Source organism: Martes martes (genome assembly GCF_963455335.1).
Source record: "Martes martes genome assembly, chromosome: 3".
NCBI classification, from domain to species: Eukaryota; Metazoa; Chordata; class Mammalia; order Carnivora; family Mustelidae; genus Martes; species Martes martes.
The window spans coordinates 119,742,691-119,759,792 of record NC_137890.1 but is presented as its reverse complement, the minus strand read 5'-3'; the positions used below and the strand labels follow the sequence as shown (position 1 = coordinate 119,759,792).

The 17,102-nt window shown below is 36.6% G+C and overlaps 1 protein-coding gene across 1 annotated transcript in view; it reads right to left on the bottom strand.

Annotated features, from left to right (window-relative positions):
- Positions 1-235: 235 nt before the first annotated feature.
- The window catches only part of PDE1A (phosphodiesterase 1A), a gene marked incomplete at both ends in the record, with an annotated part of 235,893 nt that continues 219,026 nt past the window's right edge, over positions 236-17,102 (bottom strand). Inside the window, one exon of the mRNA XM_080798429.1 lies at positions 236-309. Coding sequence (XP_080654555.1) covers positions 236-309 — 74 coding nt within the window. The remainder of the gene's footprint in view (positions 310-17,102) is intronic.

The window sequence follows — 17,102 nt, the reverse complement described above, 5'->3', positions numbered from 1 at the left end:
CTCCCTCTCCCACTCCCCCTGTTTGTGTTCCCTCTCTCGCTGTGTCTCCCTCTGTCAAATCAATAAATAGAGTCTTTAAAAAAAAAAAAAAAGATTCCAGGAGGACATTGAAATGAGATATCTTTGTCTCTACGACATTCAACAAACCATTCGTTTCAGGAATTAGGTTTCTTGTCTCAAAAATAAAATTACCTCTCATGTTTAAACTGACAGAAGCCTTTAAGGTATTTCAAACCTATGAATGTGCATCCGCACGTTTTTCTTCAGTGTTTACTAGATCTTCTGAGTTCTTATGAAGATCAGGTTCACCTGCAACACAAGCAAACAAATAAACAAGAACAAAATAAGCCTGTGGAAAAAACTTAATCAAGTCAGGAATCTGAAACAATGCAGTCACATGCTGAAGACTCAGCTTCACGATGGATTTTACGGCCCATTTCTCCAAAGATACCACATACTTTCTTTTCAGACTGTGGATTTTCTAGAGAACAATGAGTGTTCTTCTGGTGGTTGTACAACATCGTGAAGCTGCGGTTCAAGTTGGTAATACAGAACCGAACTAGATGAGACGTGTTTAAACATCTATTAAATCAAACGGAAAAATTATGCATGCTTTTCTTGGGGAGAAATCAGCGGGAGAGGGAGAAATAGAGAATCTTGAGCAGGCTCCGGGCCTAGCTCAAGCTCGAGGCGGGGCTTGGTTCTCATGACCCTGAGATCATGACCCAAGCCGAAATTAAGAGAGGATGCTTACCCCACGGAGCCATCCAGGCACCTCTTTCTTGAATTTTTTTAAGCAAATGGTTTTAAACAAATGCTCTAATGATCAGTGTCTTTTAACACAAACTCCTTAGTTGCTATGAATTTAAACAAATGACTATGAATTTAAACAAATGACTGTAAGAGCATAGTAATTTTTAAGATAAGACATAATCTGCCAAAACACACTAATGGAATTTATAATCCAAGAATCACTCATCTTCTATATAAACCTTGAAGAAAAAAAATTAACGTGGAAAATGTGCCAACAGTTCTAGAGAGGTCGCAAAGAATCTATCAAAAATAAATATAAAGCAAAATGTATAGATAAAAGTGTCTTATGTGAAAAAGAAAGCAAACAAAATTAGCAGAAATTAATTTTTGAGTCAAAAATACTTTACTATTTCAGGAAATAGTCATATATGATGACATGCTCTTTCTGTTTGAACTTTTATAAAAAATATACTAACAGTTAGGGAGCAAGCATCTTAGTGTCGCAGTCAGTTAAGCATCTTACTCTTCGTTTCTGCTCAGGTCGTGATCTCGATCTCAGGGTTGTGAGATTGAGCCCCAAGTGGGACTCTGCACTCAGCAAGGCGTCTGCCCAAAATTCTCTCTCCCTCTGCACCTCCCTGCCCCCGCTCATGCACTTTCTCTATTTCTCTCTCTCATTCAAAAAAAAAAAGGAAGAAATATATATACATATACATGTATACATATGTAAATTAATAGTTAAGCTTTATACCAGTTATCTTTGAGATAATTCCTTTAGCATAGATTGTAAGACTGTGTTGTCTCAGGTGCAACAGATTTTTTATTGAGGTTACAAAATTAATGTATAAAACCTACGGGGTATTATTACAAAGCGAAATTATTTTGTTTCCTGTTTTCTCTTTAAGCTATATTCAAAAAGGAAAGTTACCTTCTATCTATGAAATTTTCAGGTGGTATCATCACTTTTGCAATCAACCTTAGATAATAAAAACATTGTGTGATCCCGTTAAGTGGCCAAAGTCTCAATTCTGATATTAGATAGTCTGGTTACATATATTACACATCAATCTTAAAACAAAGATCATAGAAGATTCCTCTCCAACCTTGAGTTTGTGGCAGAGCCCAGAAGTGGTGTATGGCGGGAGATGGTTGATGTTTCTGTTTCACTCTCCCCCAACTGGCTACCTTGACTCCTGAGCTGGAGCAAGACAGAGAAAGGACTGAGAGGAGAAGCCAAGTTCCTACTTGACCAGCACTGTGGGAGGACTTCATACTCACTAGACCTGGTAGGTGCTGGAAGCTAATTCTTCTGTGAACACATTCACAAGCTCTTCAGGGACTTCTTGCCAGAGGCCATGGCTGGACACGTCTCACCACCTTGCTATGTGCACATGAAACTCTGGTTCCTTTACAGTGTTCACAACCCCCAGGGATTTTATTATTACATCGTTAACTTCTGTCTGGTGAGGTCCTTTCATTCTTCCAAATATGGGTGGGCCACATCTGGTTCACACAAAACACTCATGAGGCAGTTCTTCCCATAAATTACTTGAGGAAAGACTGAAACCTACGTAGCCTCCTCTCATGTGGCTCATCTGTCACCAGCTAATCTATTACATCTCACGTAAGAATTAGACTCCATTCCCAATATCCCTGAGGGTCCTGGTACAGTTCTTTTCTCTTCATTTGAGGTAGAGAGGGAAGCATTTCTACACCTTTCCCAACAGCAGATAGCTCATTAAAGAAAATCTTCTCACAAATCCCTTTTCAACCACTAACAACCTGACCCTTTCATTTGTTTGAGTTGGGTAAGGATCATAAGCATCCCATGATTGGCCTTTAATCTTCTTTGAAATTCCTGTCTCACAGGATTTATTTCTGACATCTTAGACTCTTGGCTTAAACTTTTGATTTAGTATTCTGTTACTTAGGGCTAGATTAGAATGGAACAGAGTGAAAGAATAGGCTGAACTAAAGGAGGAATATAAGTAATTCCCTGGTTTTTAAATTTTTTGAGAGAAACTTTTACAATGGGCAAAAACACTAAGGATAAAGAACTCACCAATAAGAAGAGTGGATGAGGAACAAAATCACCAAGTGCTAATAATACAGCAATTACAATTTAAAATTCTGGTTAAAATTAGTCTACATGTATTCTAACACAAATATATTGTTATATATCGGTTTATTAAATCAGTAATGAGTAATGAGTGATTTGAGCAAAAAAGAATATTAATTAATGCATAAGAATGAAAAAAAATTATTAATAATAATAATAATAGCAGTAACAGGAAAAACAGTGAACATTTAGAGAAAACTTATTTACACTATGCTAAGTGCTTCATATGTTTTATCATTTAACTCCCCCCCAACAATTTTTATTGCCCAAGGTCACATATCTTCTAAGGAGCAGAGCTGGACCCTCAACCTCCGAGCCATGTACTTCAAACTAAACCAAAGAGTTTGGTCATACAGTGCTAACTCCCTGACCCAAAAGGACAAGTTTCCATTGGATTTGAAAGAGTGAAAGCATTCCTTGTTGCTTGGAGAGATACAATTGCAAAGTTTCAAGTTGAGAAGTGTAGAGTAAACATGCCATTTTTCATCTTCCTGCTCTGACAAGCTACTATGATTCAAAATTCAGTTCTTCAGAAAAGAATAAGTAGTTTGATAGTAAGAACCGTGAGAAGTATTTTCTAAGAAATAAAACTCTTTTTACTGCCACTCTGTGTAGTAAAACCGGCAGTAGGAGACTGGCTAAGGACTCTGATACCAAGGTCACACACATCCTACACTCAGGGGGATTTCAAAGCAAAAGGCTACAAGAAGGAATCAAATGCTTTCTTGCCAATACCATGGAGGAGAAATAATAGAGATTTGTGACTCCAGGAGTAAACTCTTTAACTTAAAATTCAGCATAAATATGTGACTAGGGTGAGTATCTATGCTTAAGAAATCAAAAGCTGTAAATTAGTGAAAACCCTGTTATCATTTTTGTGTCAAAGATTTCTGACTTTCCACCTTGCAACATCACAACCAACCATCCAGTGTAGACATGAGGGATTTCAAATAGCACTGTTTTCCTTGCATATTCATCCACAACAAGAGCAATGAATTGTTTCTACCCTAGAAACTCCAAACATTGCAAGTTTCCTAATTTTTAGTGTTTATAATAAAAGTCTTCAGTGGAGAGACTTTTTTTTTGTATGAGTTTCCATCTACAGACGAAAGAGTCAGGAGAGTATGTGCCCTTTGATTTCATTCTTCATTTTTCCCATGGAGACAAAAACTACTTACAATCTTCATTAAGCTGAATACATAATTTTTAGCAAGTAGTTACCTACTTGCTACAGAAGGCTGATTTGGCAAATATTGGTGGTATGCAGAATCTAAAATTCTAGGAGTCTTTAGATGTTCCTAACAATAGGCTATAAATACTGTTTGACAAATTTGTAGACTGGTTGAATTGGGGAAAACTAAACCCCAAACAGCTAATTGTTTCTTCCATCTTATTTAGCTTTAAGTCACAAATCTCAGAGGACTTAGTTGGTAGTTATTTTTATTAAGGTTCAAAAATCAGCCAAAATAGAAGCCAGTTTCACATATCCAGCTACCTTTTAACCTGGGAGGAAAAGGACTAATGTTCTTTAAAAATGCCTTCCATGCTAATTTTTCCCTCTCCTATCTACAACCTCCTATCTAACTTATGCTGGCTGTAAGGAGAAGCTATTTGAAGGCATGTGTGGAAAGTATCTCATCTACTTGAGTTTTTAAAATCTGTAGTGGAATAAATTGCCTCTCTTGGTCATAATGCAAATCGTTCCTATTATAGTACACTTATAAATTGTAAATCCATCCTTTAAAATAAAAGCACTTAAGTCAGTTAGTCACACAGCGCTTTATTGATCTACAACATTCAGCCAGGATTGTGGGGAGTGATGGGATCTCTAACCTATCAAGATTCATATAACAGGATTACTCTCATGGTAGAGGTGAATTTGTTTAAAACAAATCATGGGTGCTCTATTATTTCTATATTACTACATTGAAACTATTACGTTATTCGTGTTTAATTTCTTTTTTGATGAGATTTCTATTTCTTAGCAGCCTCTGGATTTTCTTTAATCAGCAGACTTGCTCAGCATATTTCAAAGAAGCCTAACCCAAGATGGAAGGGTGATATGGGAACACTGGACCCTTTTGAATGAATCCCATGTTCAGAGTGATGAGTTAATATTATTGAGTGGGTCTTTGTGCTGAATACCTCTTTACTTCTACAAAAGTGTCCTGATACAAATCAAAATTAGTCAAGACTTTCAACATCGCTCACTACCAGTTGTCTTGCAAAGAATGAGCCTATGTTGGGCTTCAAAGAGGTTATGGAAATGAAGTTCAAGAACCTTAGATTCTTTGAAGATTTTCACCATTTCTTCTTGAAGGTTTATGTATTAAATCCTACCTAAAGAGATCCCTTGGATCATTTTTATTTACCTTATTTTTTTAAAAAATTTTGTCATAGAAATTATACATATGAAAGAAAGGTCAAAGCTTTCAGCTATGTTTTTTTTTTCTATAATTTCTGATAATTTCCTACATTCCTATTGTTAACAGGGGAACATTATATTAGACAAAGCATGAACAGAGGTCCCAGAAGGAGTAAAGTCAGAACTAAAGAGTTTGGACTGTATTTGGTCTAAATTTAGGCATACTTTAAGGGATAAAAACTAAGATGGTAAAATATTCTTTTGGATAGTAAGTGAATTACCTCAAACTAAATTTGCTGGATTAGCTAAAATCTTTTCTTTTTGAGAGCACTTTGGTCTGCAGAATATGGTTTTTAAAATTTCTTGTTGTTGTAGTTTTCCTAAAGGGTTCTATGCCAAGGAAAAATTAAGGCAAGTGTCTTAAGTGGCAGAATCTTCAACAGAAACTATTTAGATAAAGGTTGTTCATTTTCAGCTCTACAAACTGGGCAGCTATATCCACCATTCGGAATAAGCCACTTCCACTCCTTCACTCACTCCTGCAGAAAACTGGATGAATTTGAGAGATACTTAGAAGAGATACTCAACAGGTAATTTTGGTGGGCTAATTAAGAATGGAGAGGTGATAGGAGGGTCAAGATCAATTTACTATACACCCACTGACTCTATTGATGAAATCGATTCACTGCGTGTTTTCTCACAAAATATTCCATTGTTTATCTAATATTAAAATTATTGTGATCAAGTAGTGTTCTTCTATGATATACTTCCTAAAAGAAGCTTTCTATAAGACCGCCATGTAGTCTGGAGGCACATATGTGAGACCAAGAGAGAATAAGAATTATTGCAGAAAACACTAAATTCTAAATACTTCACATGTATTGACTCATCTAATCTTTACAACAGCTCTTGAGAGAAAGACAATTTTTATGATCCTCACTTTAGGAATCAGCAAACTGAAACAGAGAGATAAAATAACTTGCTCAGGGTTACACAGCAAGTAAGTGATGAGACCAGTACCGAACAGATATTCTAGGTCCAGAGTTCTGGATCCTAACACTACACTATGCAGCCTTCCTGGATATAGTTTATTTAATGGCTACTATGTTTTTTTTTCTTTCCTTAGTATGAGTTTATGCCTTATCTTTGAAATTAAATCTGATAGTCAATTAAATCTGATAGGCTTCCCCCTGCCCACAGGCAGAGACAGAGAATAAGGATAAATAAACTCGTTTGTGAAAATATGTTATTTGGTATTAGACACCAAGCCAGTCTCAGCTAATTAATTATTGGGGTGTTCCTATAGTCTACTACAATTAACCATTTAGTCAACTGTTAGGGAATCACAGTAAAGAAGGTATAAAAGAGCAGCTCTTAAAAAAACAGGTTTTTCAGGGAGGAAATAACTTGACTAACCTTATAAACTGAATTATATAATGGACAAGGCATTCTCAAACCCCACAAAAGAACAGTATATGGAGCCATTTTACTCCTGCTGTTCACTTCTACTACAATAGAAATACTTTTTCAAGGAAATCTCTCCCTTAAAATTTTTATCAATCATTTTTTTATCAATCAATTTTTTTAGTGGCAGAGAACTATTACAGAATTTGTTCAGAAAAATGGTAGAATTGATGTAAAAGACAATGAAATCTAATGATAAAAGTTTATGAAAGTCACATTACCTTTTTGATATTTTAGAAAAGGGCAAAATAAAGGTTTATTGCAGAACGACATCATGATTAGATGCTCAAAGAAAATTAACTGACACAATATAGTATCCTAGTAAGGAGAAATTCCATTTAGATATTTGAAAGCATAAAGATGCTGGCATAGCCATAGCAGCTGAACCAGGCCAACTAGGAATCTGTAGCTCCTGTGGCCAATGATGCCAATTGTTCAGTCTGCAAAAATGGGTTCCTTTTCTCTCATGGGGCCAGGCAGATTTCCAGCAAGTAGACTGAAATCTCCAAATTTTTTGTTCAAAGTACAGCGGCCACCATGCATGAGGTTTTTTTTTTTTTGTTTTTTTTTAATATTTTATTTATTTTTTTGACAGACAGAGATCACAAGTAGGCAGAGAGGCAGGCAGAGAGAGAGGAGGAAACAGGCTCCCTGCTGAGCAGAGAGCCCGATGCAGGGCTCCATCCCAGGCCCAGGACCCTGGGATCATGACCTGAGCTGAAGGCAAAGGCTTTAACCCACTGAGCCACCCAGGCGCCCCCATGAATGAGGTTTTACTTAAGGATGTTTGCTGATCAGGAAAACTTAATGCTTATATGAACTGGTTTTTGTTTCTGAAAAAAAGGTACTTATTTAAAAAAAATCTTGAGATAATATTACTAAAAAGTTGTGAAAACTAAATTGTACTTAGCATTTATGGTATCCATGTTTGTATGAATTATTGTGGAAAAATTATGAAGATAAATATAATTGATTTTATCTTTTTTTTAAAAAAGATTTTATTTATTTATTTATCAGAGACAGAGAGAGAGAGAGAGAGGGCACAAGCAGGAGCAGCAGCAGGCAGAGGGAGAAGCAGGCTCCCCGCTGAGCAAGGAGCCGGATGCGGGAATCTATCCCAGGACCCTGAAATCATGACTTGAGGTGAAGTTAGATGCTTAACCGACTGAGCCACCCAGGTGCCCCAACTAATTTTTTTTTCTTAATCTTCAATATATTTCACTTTTGCTCTTAAAACCTTTTGTAATTTTTGCATTCATCAATAGTTGTCTTGAAGAGATTCTTTTTTTTTTTCTAATTCAACTTATTTTTTTCACCATTTGCTTTGTTGCCTAAAAAGCTTCGATTCTCAGGAGAGCTCAATTCTAGTTGTTTTTAAAGAGAGTAGACACCCTTAGAATTTAATCTTGCAGGATATTAATATCGTCTACTAACAAATAGTATACAAGTATTAGGATGTAGGACCATATTATTATAAAGGAATAATATGGAATCTGTGACTTATTTTAAAAATAAAAATGTAATCACACTTCCTGTTCTTTTGCCTTTTTCCTAGTAATATATTTTGATAATCCTAACAAAATATTGAATTCTTTGTAGGTATACAGAGTTAGAGGACCAGTGCTTTTAAATAGGTTATGATTTGACTTTTAGGTATGATTACACTCTACCATTCCTTAATCTACTGATTAAACTTTTCTTCTTTTGCATGTATTGCATAAGTTGTAGCCATGTACAATATAATCCTACTTTCTATAATTTAATATAAATATAAGTAATTTCTTTAGGGGTGCCTGGGTGGCTCAGTCGGCTAAGCATCTGTCTTCAGCTCAGGTCATGATCTCAGAGTTCTAGGATCAAGCCCTGCATTGGGAATCTTTGCTCAGCAGGGAGCCTGCTTCTTCCTCTCCTTCTGCCTGCAGCTCCCCAACTTGTGTGTGCATTCTCTCTATGTCTGTCAAATAAATAAAATCTTAAAAAAATAAGTAATTTCCTTAACTCATAAGCATTTGGTAAACTCATAAACATTATGGTAAAGTATAGGAGGACATTTTTGGATTGTTACAGGTTTCAGAGCGATTCTTAACTCATTGGAAGTTAAGTTTCTTCACTTTACTATTTATAAGCCTATATATTGACTAAATCTTTGATTTAGGATAGTTATAGAAATGCATTTTTAAGGAAAAAATATTGTACACTGAAAAAATATACTGAAACATAGATACTGAAAACTTTACCATAGGAATTACTGATATTTATCCATTTGTATATAAATGTAGGATATACTGTGTATGAACCAATATATGTCATAAGTTCTGAGTGATCCAACTAAAATGATGGTAAAGACAGAATGAGCTAAAATTGTTAAGTGTAACAATGAAATAGTGCTCGAGAAAGAAAAAAGGTGATTTGCCATACTCAATAAGGACCACCTGTCAGTGTGCCCTTGACCAAATAGAAAGAATAAGAGGCATGCCTTTGATGAGAGGATCAGCAGAAACTTCTGGAAATAACTTCATATATCTGACTACATCCAACTATGGATACAATCTCAAAAGATAAATCAGCTTTATTTCCCAAATGAGTAAGGAGCACATCTTAACTACTTGTGTCCCTACCAGCACAGATCTCTGCTCGTCCTCATCCCAGCACCCGTGGAGAAACCATTTCTTCATCCCTGAGCCAGTTCATAATCACTAAGGAATGCAAGCCTGCTCCTTCTGTCTGCCTTCCAACTTTGATTGTCCATGTAAATACAAGTGGGGAGTTCACTCACTCAAACAATATCACTTAAAATGCCCCTAAATTCTTTTTTTTTCTTTTTTAAAATTCATTTATTTGACAGACAGAGAGCACAAGTAGGCAGAGAGGCAGGCAGAGACAGAGAGGGGGAAGCAGGCTCTCCGCTGAAGCAGAGAGCCCAATGCGGGACTCGATCCCAGGACCCTAGAATCATGACCCGAGCCGAAGGCAGGGGCTTTAACCCATTGAGCCACCCAGGCGCCCCTAAATTCTTTTTTTTTTTTTTAAGACTTTATGTATTTAAAGAGTGAGAGAGAAAGAGAGAGAGCAATCAGAGTGAGGAGCAGAGGGGGTAGGGAGAGGGACAAGCAGATTCTGCACTGAGCACAGAGTCCTACACAGGCTCAATCTCATGACTCCGAGATCACAACCAGACCAAAATGAAGAGTCAGATGCTTAACCAGCTGAGCGTCCCAGGTGTCCCCAAATGCTCCTAAATTCTGCTGCTGTTACAGTTCCTCTCCATCAGCGTACAGTTTGGGCAAGACTTCTGTTCGGTAAGAAGATTTACAACATGTAAATAAACTAACCTGTCACAACTAACTTCTGGAAGATGATCTAGAAACTATCCAGAAGTTTACTGGCTTTGAATTTAGACAAACTAGGCACAAATCCCAGCTACAGTTTTATCAGAATATAATTCCTAACTTGTGAGGCTGCTGTAATAAATATTTGTGTAAATGATCCATGAGAAGATATATAAACGATGTAAAATGTCACTCCCAAATTCATAATCTTCAGCTTTTTAAAATAAAAATGTCTATGGGATATAACACACACATTTGAAAGCTCATGGGATCAGTTGTGTTGAGATTAAACAGAAGTAGGTTGATAAAGCAATTATGTTGCTCTCTGAGGTAAATTTTCAGAAAAAGTTGTTTTCTTTGTCTGGATTTACTACTACCAGGATGCTATCTTCTGTGCATTATATTAACTGTGAAAAAGAAGGAGGAAGATTCAGTTGTAATATGTGTGCAAATCTGTGATTTGGGTAACTAGCTCACCCCCGCAGACCTCAGTTTTCACATTGGTAAAATGGAGATAGTACCTAAATCATAGGGCTGTTTGGCTGATTAAGTAGGATAGAGACCATGACAGACAGAACCTGGTATATTGACAAGCAAGTAAATGAGTAGTTAGTCAAAAAGGATTCCACATTCTATTTAGCATTAACACCAACATGATTACAAAAATCATGTTTATACATACTGTAATAGATAATACTGCATTTAAGATATTTTAAATACAAATAACAATACATAAGGTTTAACTAGTGGACCTATCACAGTCTACTAAATGTCATGTTAAACATAATGTAAATTTGATATTTTAAAATTTTTAATACTTTCCCACCAGTTTAAAATATTTCCATTATTTCTGGTGGGAAAATCTTTTAGTTTTGTGTTTTAATTTTTCAAGCATGGATTCAAGACCTATTTTTAAAAACTTTGTTTCCTGTTGAGAAAATCTATGAGGTTTTCTAGCAAAATGTGATTTTAAATAAATCTGACTAAAATATTATTATATATTCAATATATTTCAAATAAATTATAAAATGTGAAAAAATACGAAAGTATCTACCTTAGTAACTCGTAAGATGATTTTCTGATTATAAAGATAGGTCATAGCTACAGTGATCACATTTTTAAAAGATGTACTGATAGTGATAAGAAACAAAGCTTTTTGTAGAGATTCTAATGAAGTTGAAAGTATCAGGCTTTTGTTTTATTGAATGGGTTATTTGAGGCCAGAGCCAAATTGTTCTGTACCAATGAGGGGATTTTAGTGGCCAAGAGGGGAAAAAGAGGAGTTGAGGTACTGAATCAAGAGGAATATGAGACTAAAAGGTTTTGGAGAAAGAATAGAAGTGAGTGGTGACAAAGAGATTTACTTTTTGCTTAGAGGTATACAAAGTTTTCAATGTCCTTGGAATTGGAATTATTGGGGAACTATAACAAAGTCTCGAACCTAGGCTGGTGTTAGCAATGTGTCACCCAGAAGTTCTGGTTACAAATTCTGGTTACACGTGCCAGGGAAGGGTAGCACCAGAAAGAGAGAATTGTCTCAGAAAGCTGGTCCTACTTCCTGCCCGTAGCTTTGATTTTACTCGGCCCCCATCACCTCTGCTCAACAGTGCAACATCCAATCTATGACTTTCTTCCCCACCATCATTTTCTCTACCCTCCAAATTTCCATGATCATGTTGTTCACCCCAGAATTTTCAGAGGCTACAAAACTCCTGTGAACTCTTGCAGTGATCGCTCATATTTGCACAAAGTAAAATTAAAGCAAGTGAAAAGGTTTCGGGTATCTGAAAACATAGCAAGTAGAGATACCGTGCAAGAGAAGAGGATTTTGGGGAACATCCCCCATTTAGTTTTCCCTTTTTTCATTTATCAGCTTTTTATTTTCTCTTTTTAGATCTTTAACAAAAACTATATGGTACAACAGATTGGGTAATATCATTTCAGTTTTAGGGTCTCACCATTAAAATCAGACCTTCATAAAATGGAGTCAATTCTCCTCTACCTGATACTGACCAAGTTCTTATATGGCCTTGAGCTGGAACCACTGGAGAGCTAAAGGGGAATATTCCATGAGTTCTGTTCTTCAAAAATCCTATCGGCTTTTGTTTTACGCAGAGTAGGCCTCTGTAAATAGCTCTGTAATGACCTTGTTAGTAGTTCTCAACTTTCTGTCAGGCTCTGCAGCTCTAATTACCAACAACACACTCCAGTCACTGTATCTCATGATACAAAGTGGTCCTCACTGGGTGGAGAGATGGTGCACACCTCCAAAGGGGAGCGTTGGAATCTCCATTGGATGTGTGCAATTGGAAAACATATCCTGGCTCTCCTCTCCACTTCCACTCTTATTCCAACACTGCTTTTGGTAGGCCCCTTTTGAATGCATTTTTCTCTTCCCATTTTGAGAATGCAAGTCAGAATGTGATAAATATCCCAACTGGAGTATGAATAAGACAGCTATGCTTACATGACTAAGGGATGGGCTTCTTGGAGAGAGTAGTTTAACGGAGTTCTGGATGACAGGTAGGATTTTAAGAAGCGAAGTTGAGGAAGGAGCCTGAGAAGTACATTCCATGTGGAAGAAAGAACAAGGATTAAGGCAGAGAGAAAGTCCACTGACTTTCCTAGGAGTAGAAGGCAAATGTTCCAGAAGAGGTGTGTGACCCAAGACACAGATATTTTAAAGGCTATCATTACCAAGGTACACGCTGCTGTTTCCTGAGTACAGCTTGCCAGGGTGAAGTTGGCTCTGACTGTAATCTGCACTTGGTTTGTCTAGACCATAAACTGATTAATTTCCTGCTCTCCCCCTCCATGTCCTCTGAATTCACTTAAATGCACAAAAGTGTTCCATTTTTACCTACCTTTGTAAACTGGAGATAAGCCATAGTGAACTTTTAAAAAATAAAATAGCCCAGAGGATGCTAATATGCTGCAAGGGTTGAAAACTATTGAGTTCTGCCTTTACAATTAATGACTGACTGAATGAATGAATGAATAAGCACATACACATGGTTCAAACTGGATGTACGTTCTCCTAGGGTTAAGTGACTTTGGTGAATACCACCTCTTAAAACTTCATAATTCTGATCTCCCAAATGTTCCATTCTATCTATCATGCTCTACTGTACTGATAATATAAAATAATATTATACAGAATGTCAGCTAAAGAGATTAAATTGGAAATAGGAATAAACTAAATGCAGAGTACATAATTTACTAATAATTTGAAATATACAATTTAAAAATTACTTGTAAGATCTCATATAAAGTGTTAGTCACATTTTTGAACTATGAGTAGAGAGAAAATAAGTGTTTGGTTTTTTTTTTAGGATTTTATTTATTTGGGAGAGAGAGAGAGCACAAGCATGGCAAGGGACAGAGGGAGAGGAAGAGGGACAAGCAGGCTCCTCATTGCACATGTGAAGCAGGGCTCATCCCAGAACCCCAAGATCATGACCTGAGGCAAAGGAAGGCGCTTAATCGACTGAGCCACCCAGCTGCCCCCCAGAGTGAGCTCTAGTTTTATCTGAATGACTTTGCTTCCCTCTGTTTGATTGATTGTCCCTTTTGAAATTTAAACAGTATGTATATATTTTCTCAAAAATATGCTTAACATTTAGTCGTGGAAGTTTAAAAGTTATAATTTTGATGGCTGAGTAATATTCCACTGTATATATGGGCCACATCTTCTTAATCCATTGGCTATTGTGGACATTGCTGCTATGAACATTGAGGTGCATGTGGCCCTTCTTTTCACTAGATCTGTATTTTTGGCTGAGGGTTTTAGAAGAGAAGGGGGTGGAGGGATGGGTGAGCCTGGTGCTGGGTATTAAGGAAGGCACGTATTGCATGGAGCACTGGGTGTGGTACATAAGCAATGAATCTTGAAACACTATATCAAAAACTAACGATTTACTGTATGGTGACTAACATAACATAATAAAAAATTTAAAAAAAAGTTACAATTTTGTTGACATGGTGAGTTTTGATTCATTAAAAAGATAATGGAAAGGAATAACAAACATTTTACAAATAAATATTTTAAAACATTGCCTTTCCTCACACCAGTCAGAATGGCTAAAATTAACAAGTCAGGAAACAACAGATGCTGGCAAGGATGTGGAGAAAGGGGAACCCTCCTACACTGCTGGTGGGAATGCAAGCTGGTGCAGCCACTCTGGAAAACAGCATGGAGGTTCCTCAAAAAGTTGAAAATCGAGCTACCCTATGACCTAGCAATCACACTACTGGGTATTTACCCTAAGGATACAAATGTAGTGATCCAAAGAGGCATGTGCACCTGAACGTTTATAGCAGCAATGCCCACAATAGCCAAACTATGGAAAGAACCTAGATGTCCATGAACAGATGAATGGATAAAGAAGATGTGGGAGATATATATATATATATACACACACACACACACACACACACAATGGAATACTATGAAGCCATCAAAAGAAATGAAATCTTGCCATTTGCAACAATGTGGATGGAACTAGAGGGTATTATGCTGAGTGAAATAAGTCAATCAGAGAAAGACAATTATCATATGATCTCTCTGATATGAGGAATTTGAGAGGCAGGGTTGGGGGGTTAGGGAGGGAGAAAATGAAACAAGATGGGATCGGGAGGGAGACAAACCATAAGAGATTCTTAATCTCACAAAACAAACTGAGGGTTGCTCGGGGGAGGTGGGGGTAGGGAGAGGGTGGTTGGGTGATGGACATTGGGGAGGGTATGTGCTATGGTGAGTGCTGTGAAGTGCGTAAGCCTGACGATTCACAGACCTGTACCCCTGGGGCAAATAATACATTATATGTTAATAAAAATAATTAATAAAAAACATTGTCTTTTAAAGTAATTTCAATCAAAATAATATGGACATGTTTTTGTTGTCTAAAACCAATTTATTTTTATTTTCTCTAAACAACAGATATAGAATTGTTAGGAGCATTGTTAGGGACTGATAGGGATTGCTGGCAAATAAAAAATAGACAGTGGGTCCAGAACTCTAACAGAGATCTACAAGATAAAAGTGCAAAGAGAGGGTTGCCTAGGTGGCTCAGTGGGTTAAAGTCTCTGCCTTTGGCTCAGGTCATGATCTTGGGATCCTGGGATCGAGTCCCGCATCGGACTCTCTGCTCGGCGGGGAGCCTGCTTCCCCCCTCTCTGTCTCTGCCTGCCTTCTCCTGCTTGTCATCTCTGTCTGTCAAATAAATAAATAAAATCTTAAAAAAAAAAAAAGTGCAAAGAGATACCACATAGTGATGTAGGCATTTGAGAGGGCAAGTCCTGCTACGTAGCTGGTTTGGGTGTGATGCTTAACAATCGGGTCTCAGAAGCATTAGGAGAAAAGGAGAATAAGAGATCAAGCAAAAGGGGGAGGGCAAAGGTTTGGCTGAAACAGGGGGCCAACTATCAGAGGAAAGGGTGGGAATAGTGAGAAGCAGTTGGGACATTGTATGTCTAGAGAGACGAGAGAGAAAGAACATAAGCCAAGCAAGGTGTTATCCCAAGGTTAACATTACATTAGGAACTTCAATGGCATCTAAAAAAGAAGAAAAAGGGAGGTCAAGAACCCTAAGTGGAATAGGTTTCCTCTGCTTCAGTTAAAACATGTGAATGATAAGCTTCTGTTTTCTTCAAGCATGTAGCATGGGGCCTTCAGCTAGACACTATGTTTTGTCACAGAAAAATAATAGAAGTTACGTTACTTGTGCACCTGATTTATGTGTTAAGAAATGGATATATATTATAAATATACTATTTAAAAGACCTAACTGCTTAATATTAAAAAAAAATCTGTACAGTGTTTGGATACATTTTTCTGTCTTGTGTTTTCTATCAAGATCCAAAAATTCCCTGCTGAGACAGATAATAGCGATTTGCCTCATCATGGATAAAGCTCAGAAAACATGGCATTGAGTAGAAAGATATTCACTAAAGAATGTGTCCTGCGTGGTATCATTTACACCAAAGCATGCAAAACTAAACTGTATTGCTTACAGTTACACAAATAGGAGTAACAGCTAAGAAACAAAAAAAGAAAGATAAAGAATTATGAATTTGTTAAATCTAGTCATTCTTAAAAATAAAATTATAGAAACTTACAATTAAAAATTTTATTTAAAACAAAGGTGATAAATATTTAAAAATTATTTCCTAATTATTTTCACTCCTTTTTCATTATCTAGGTCTTGAGGTTAATTATGTACACCAAATCTGTTTGATGCAAATATCTTATATACACATCTCTTCCCAGCTCCCATGGTCAGAGACTTCATACTGATAGACTGAAACAAGCCCTGGTGGGAATATTTGCACCATGGATGTCAATAAACTTTATGAATCAGGGCTTCATTTATTGTTTCACTGTTTTGGAGTGGTGGAGCTAATGATAAAAAAATAACAGAGATTAAATTTAAAAGTGTGTCAAGTCTATAACTGCTACCTTGTAAATAGCACAGAAATTTGAGGAAATTTTTTCCCCAGTATTTAAAAACCATTATCCAATCAAATGACTAAGAAGTCATTTGCACTTTTGATAAACAAGAGAAGTCGACATATGCCTTCTATGTTTTCTAAGTTATGACCTATGTTTTTTATATTTTCATCTTACTCCTTGGTGTAAATGAAAATATCAAGGTTCATATGTGCACAATTTACATTTGTCTGTTGCAGTCATAAGTGGACCAAAGACACAGGGTTCGGCAAAAATCAGTGAAAGCATTCTGTGAGGACAAATTACCTATACATAATTCACAACGAAGGCTACTGTATATTTTATTATTTTTAAATTATGTGCTACACCCCCTTTCTATCAGTAAAAAGCATGAGGATCCTACGTATATGTGTGGGTATACAATTTTTTTGAGCCAGTTGTTAACTTGCCAGAATGTTATTGCTTGTAGGCCACTGCAAGGATTGTCCATTATGAATACTGTATTATTTACCTATAAATAGTATATATATGTTTTTGGATGTTCTTTTGTGGTACATTTCACAATATATTTTTTAAAAAACCTAAAAGGGAAACAACTTAATCAGTCCTCTGTACCTATTAAGA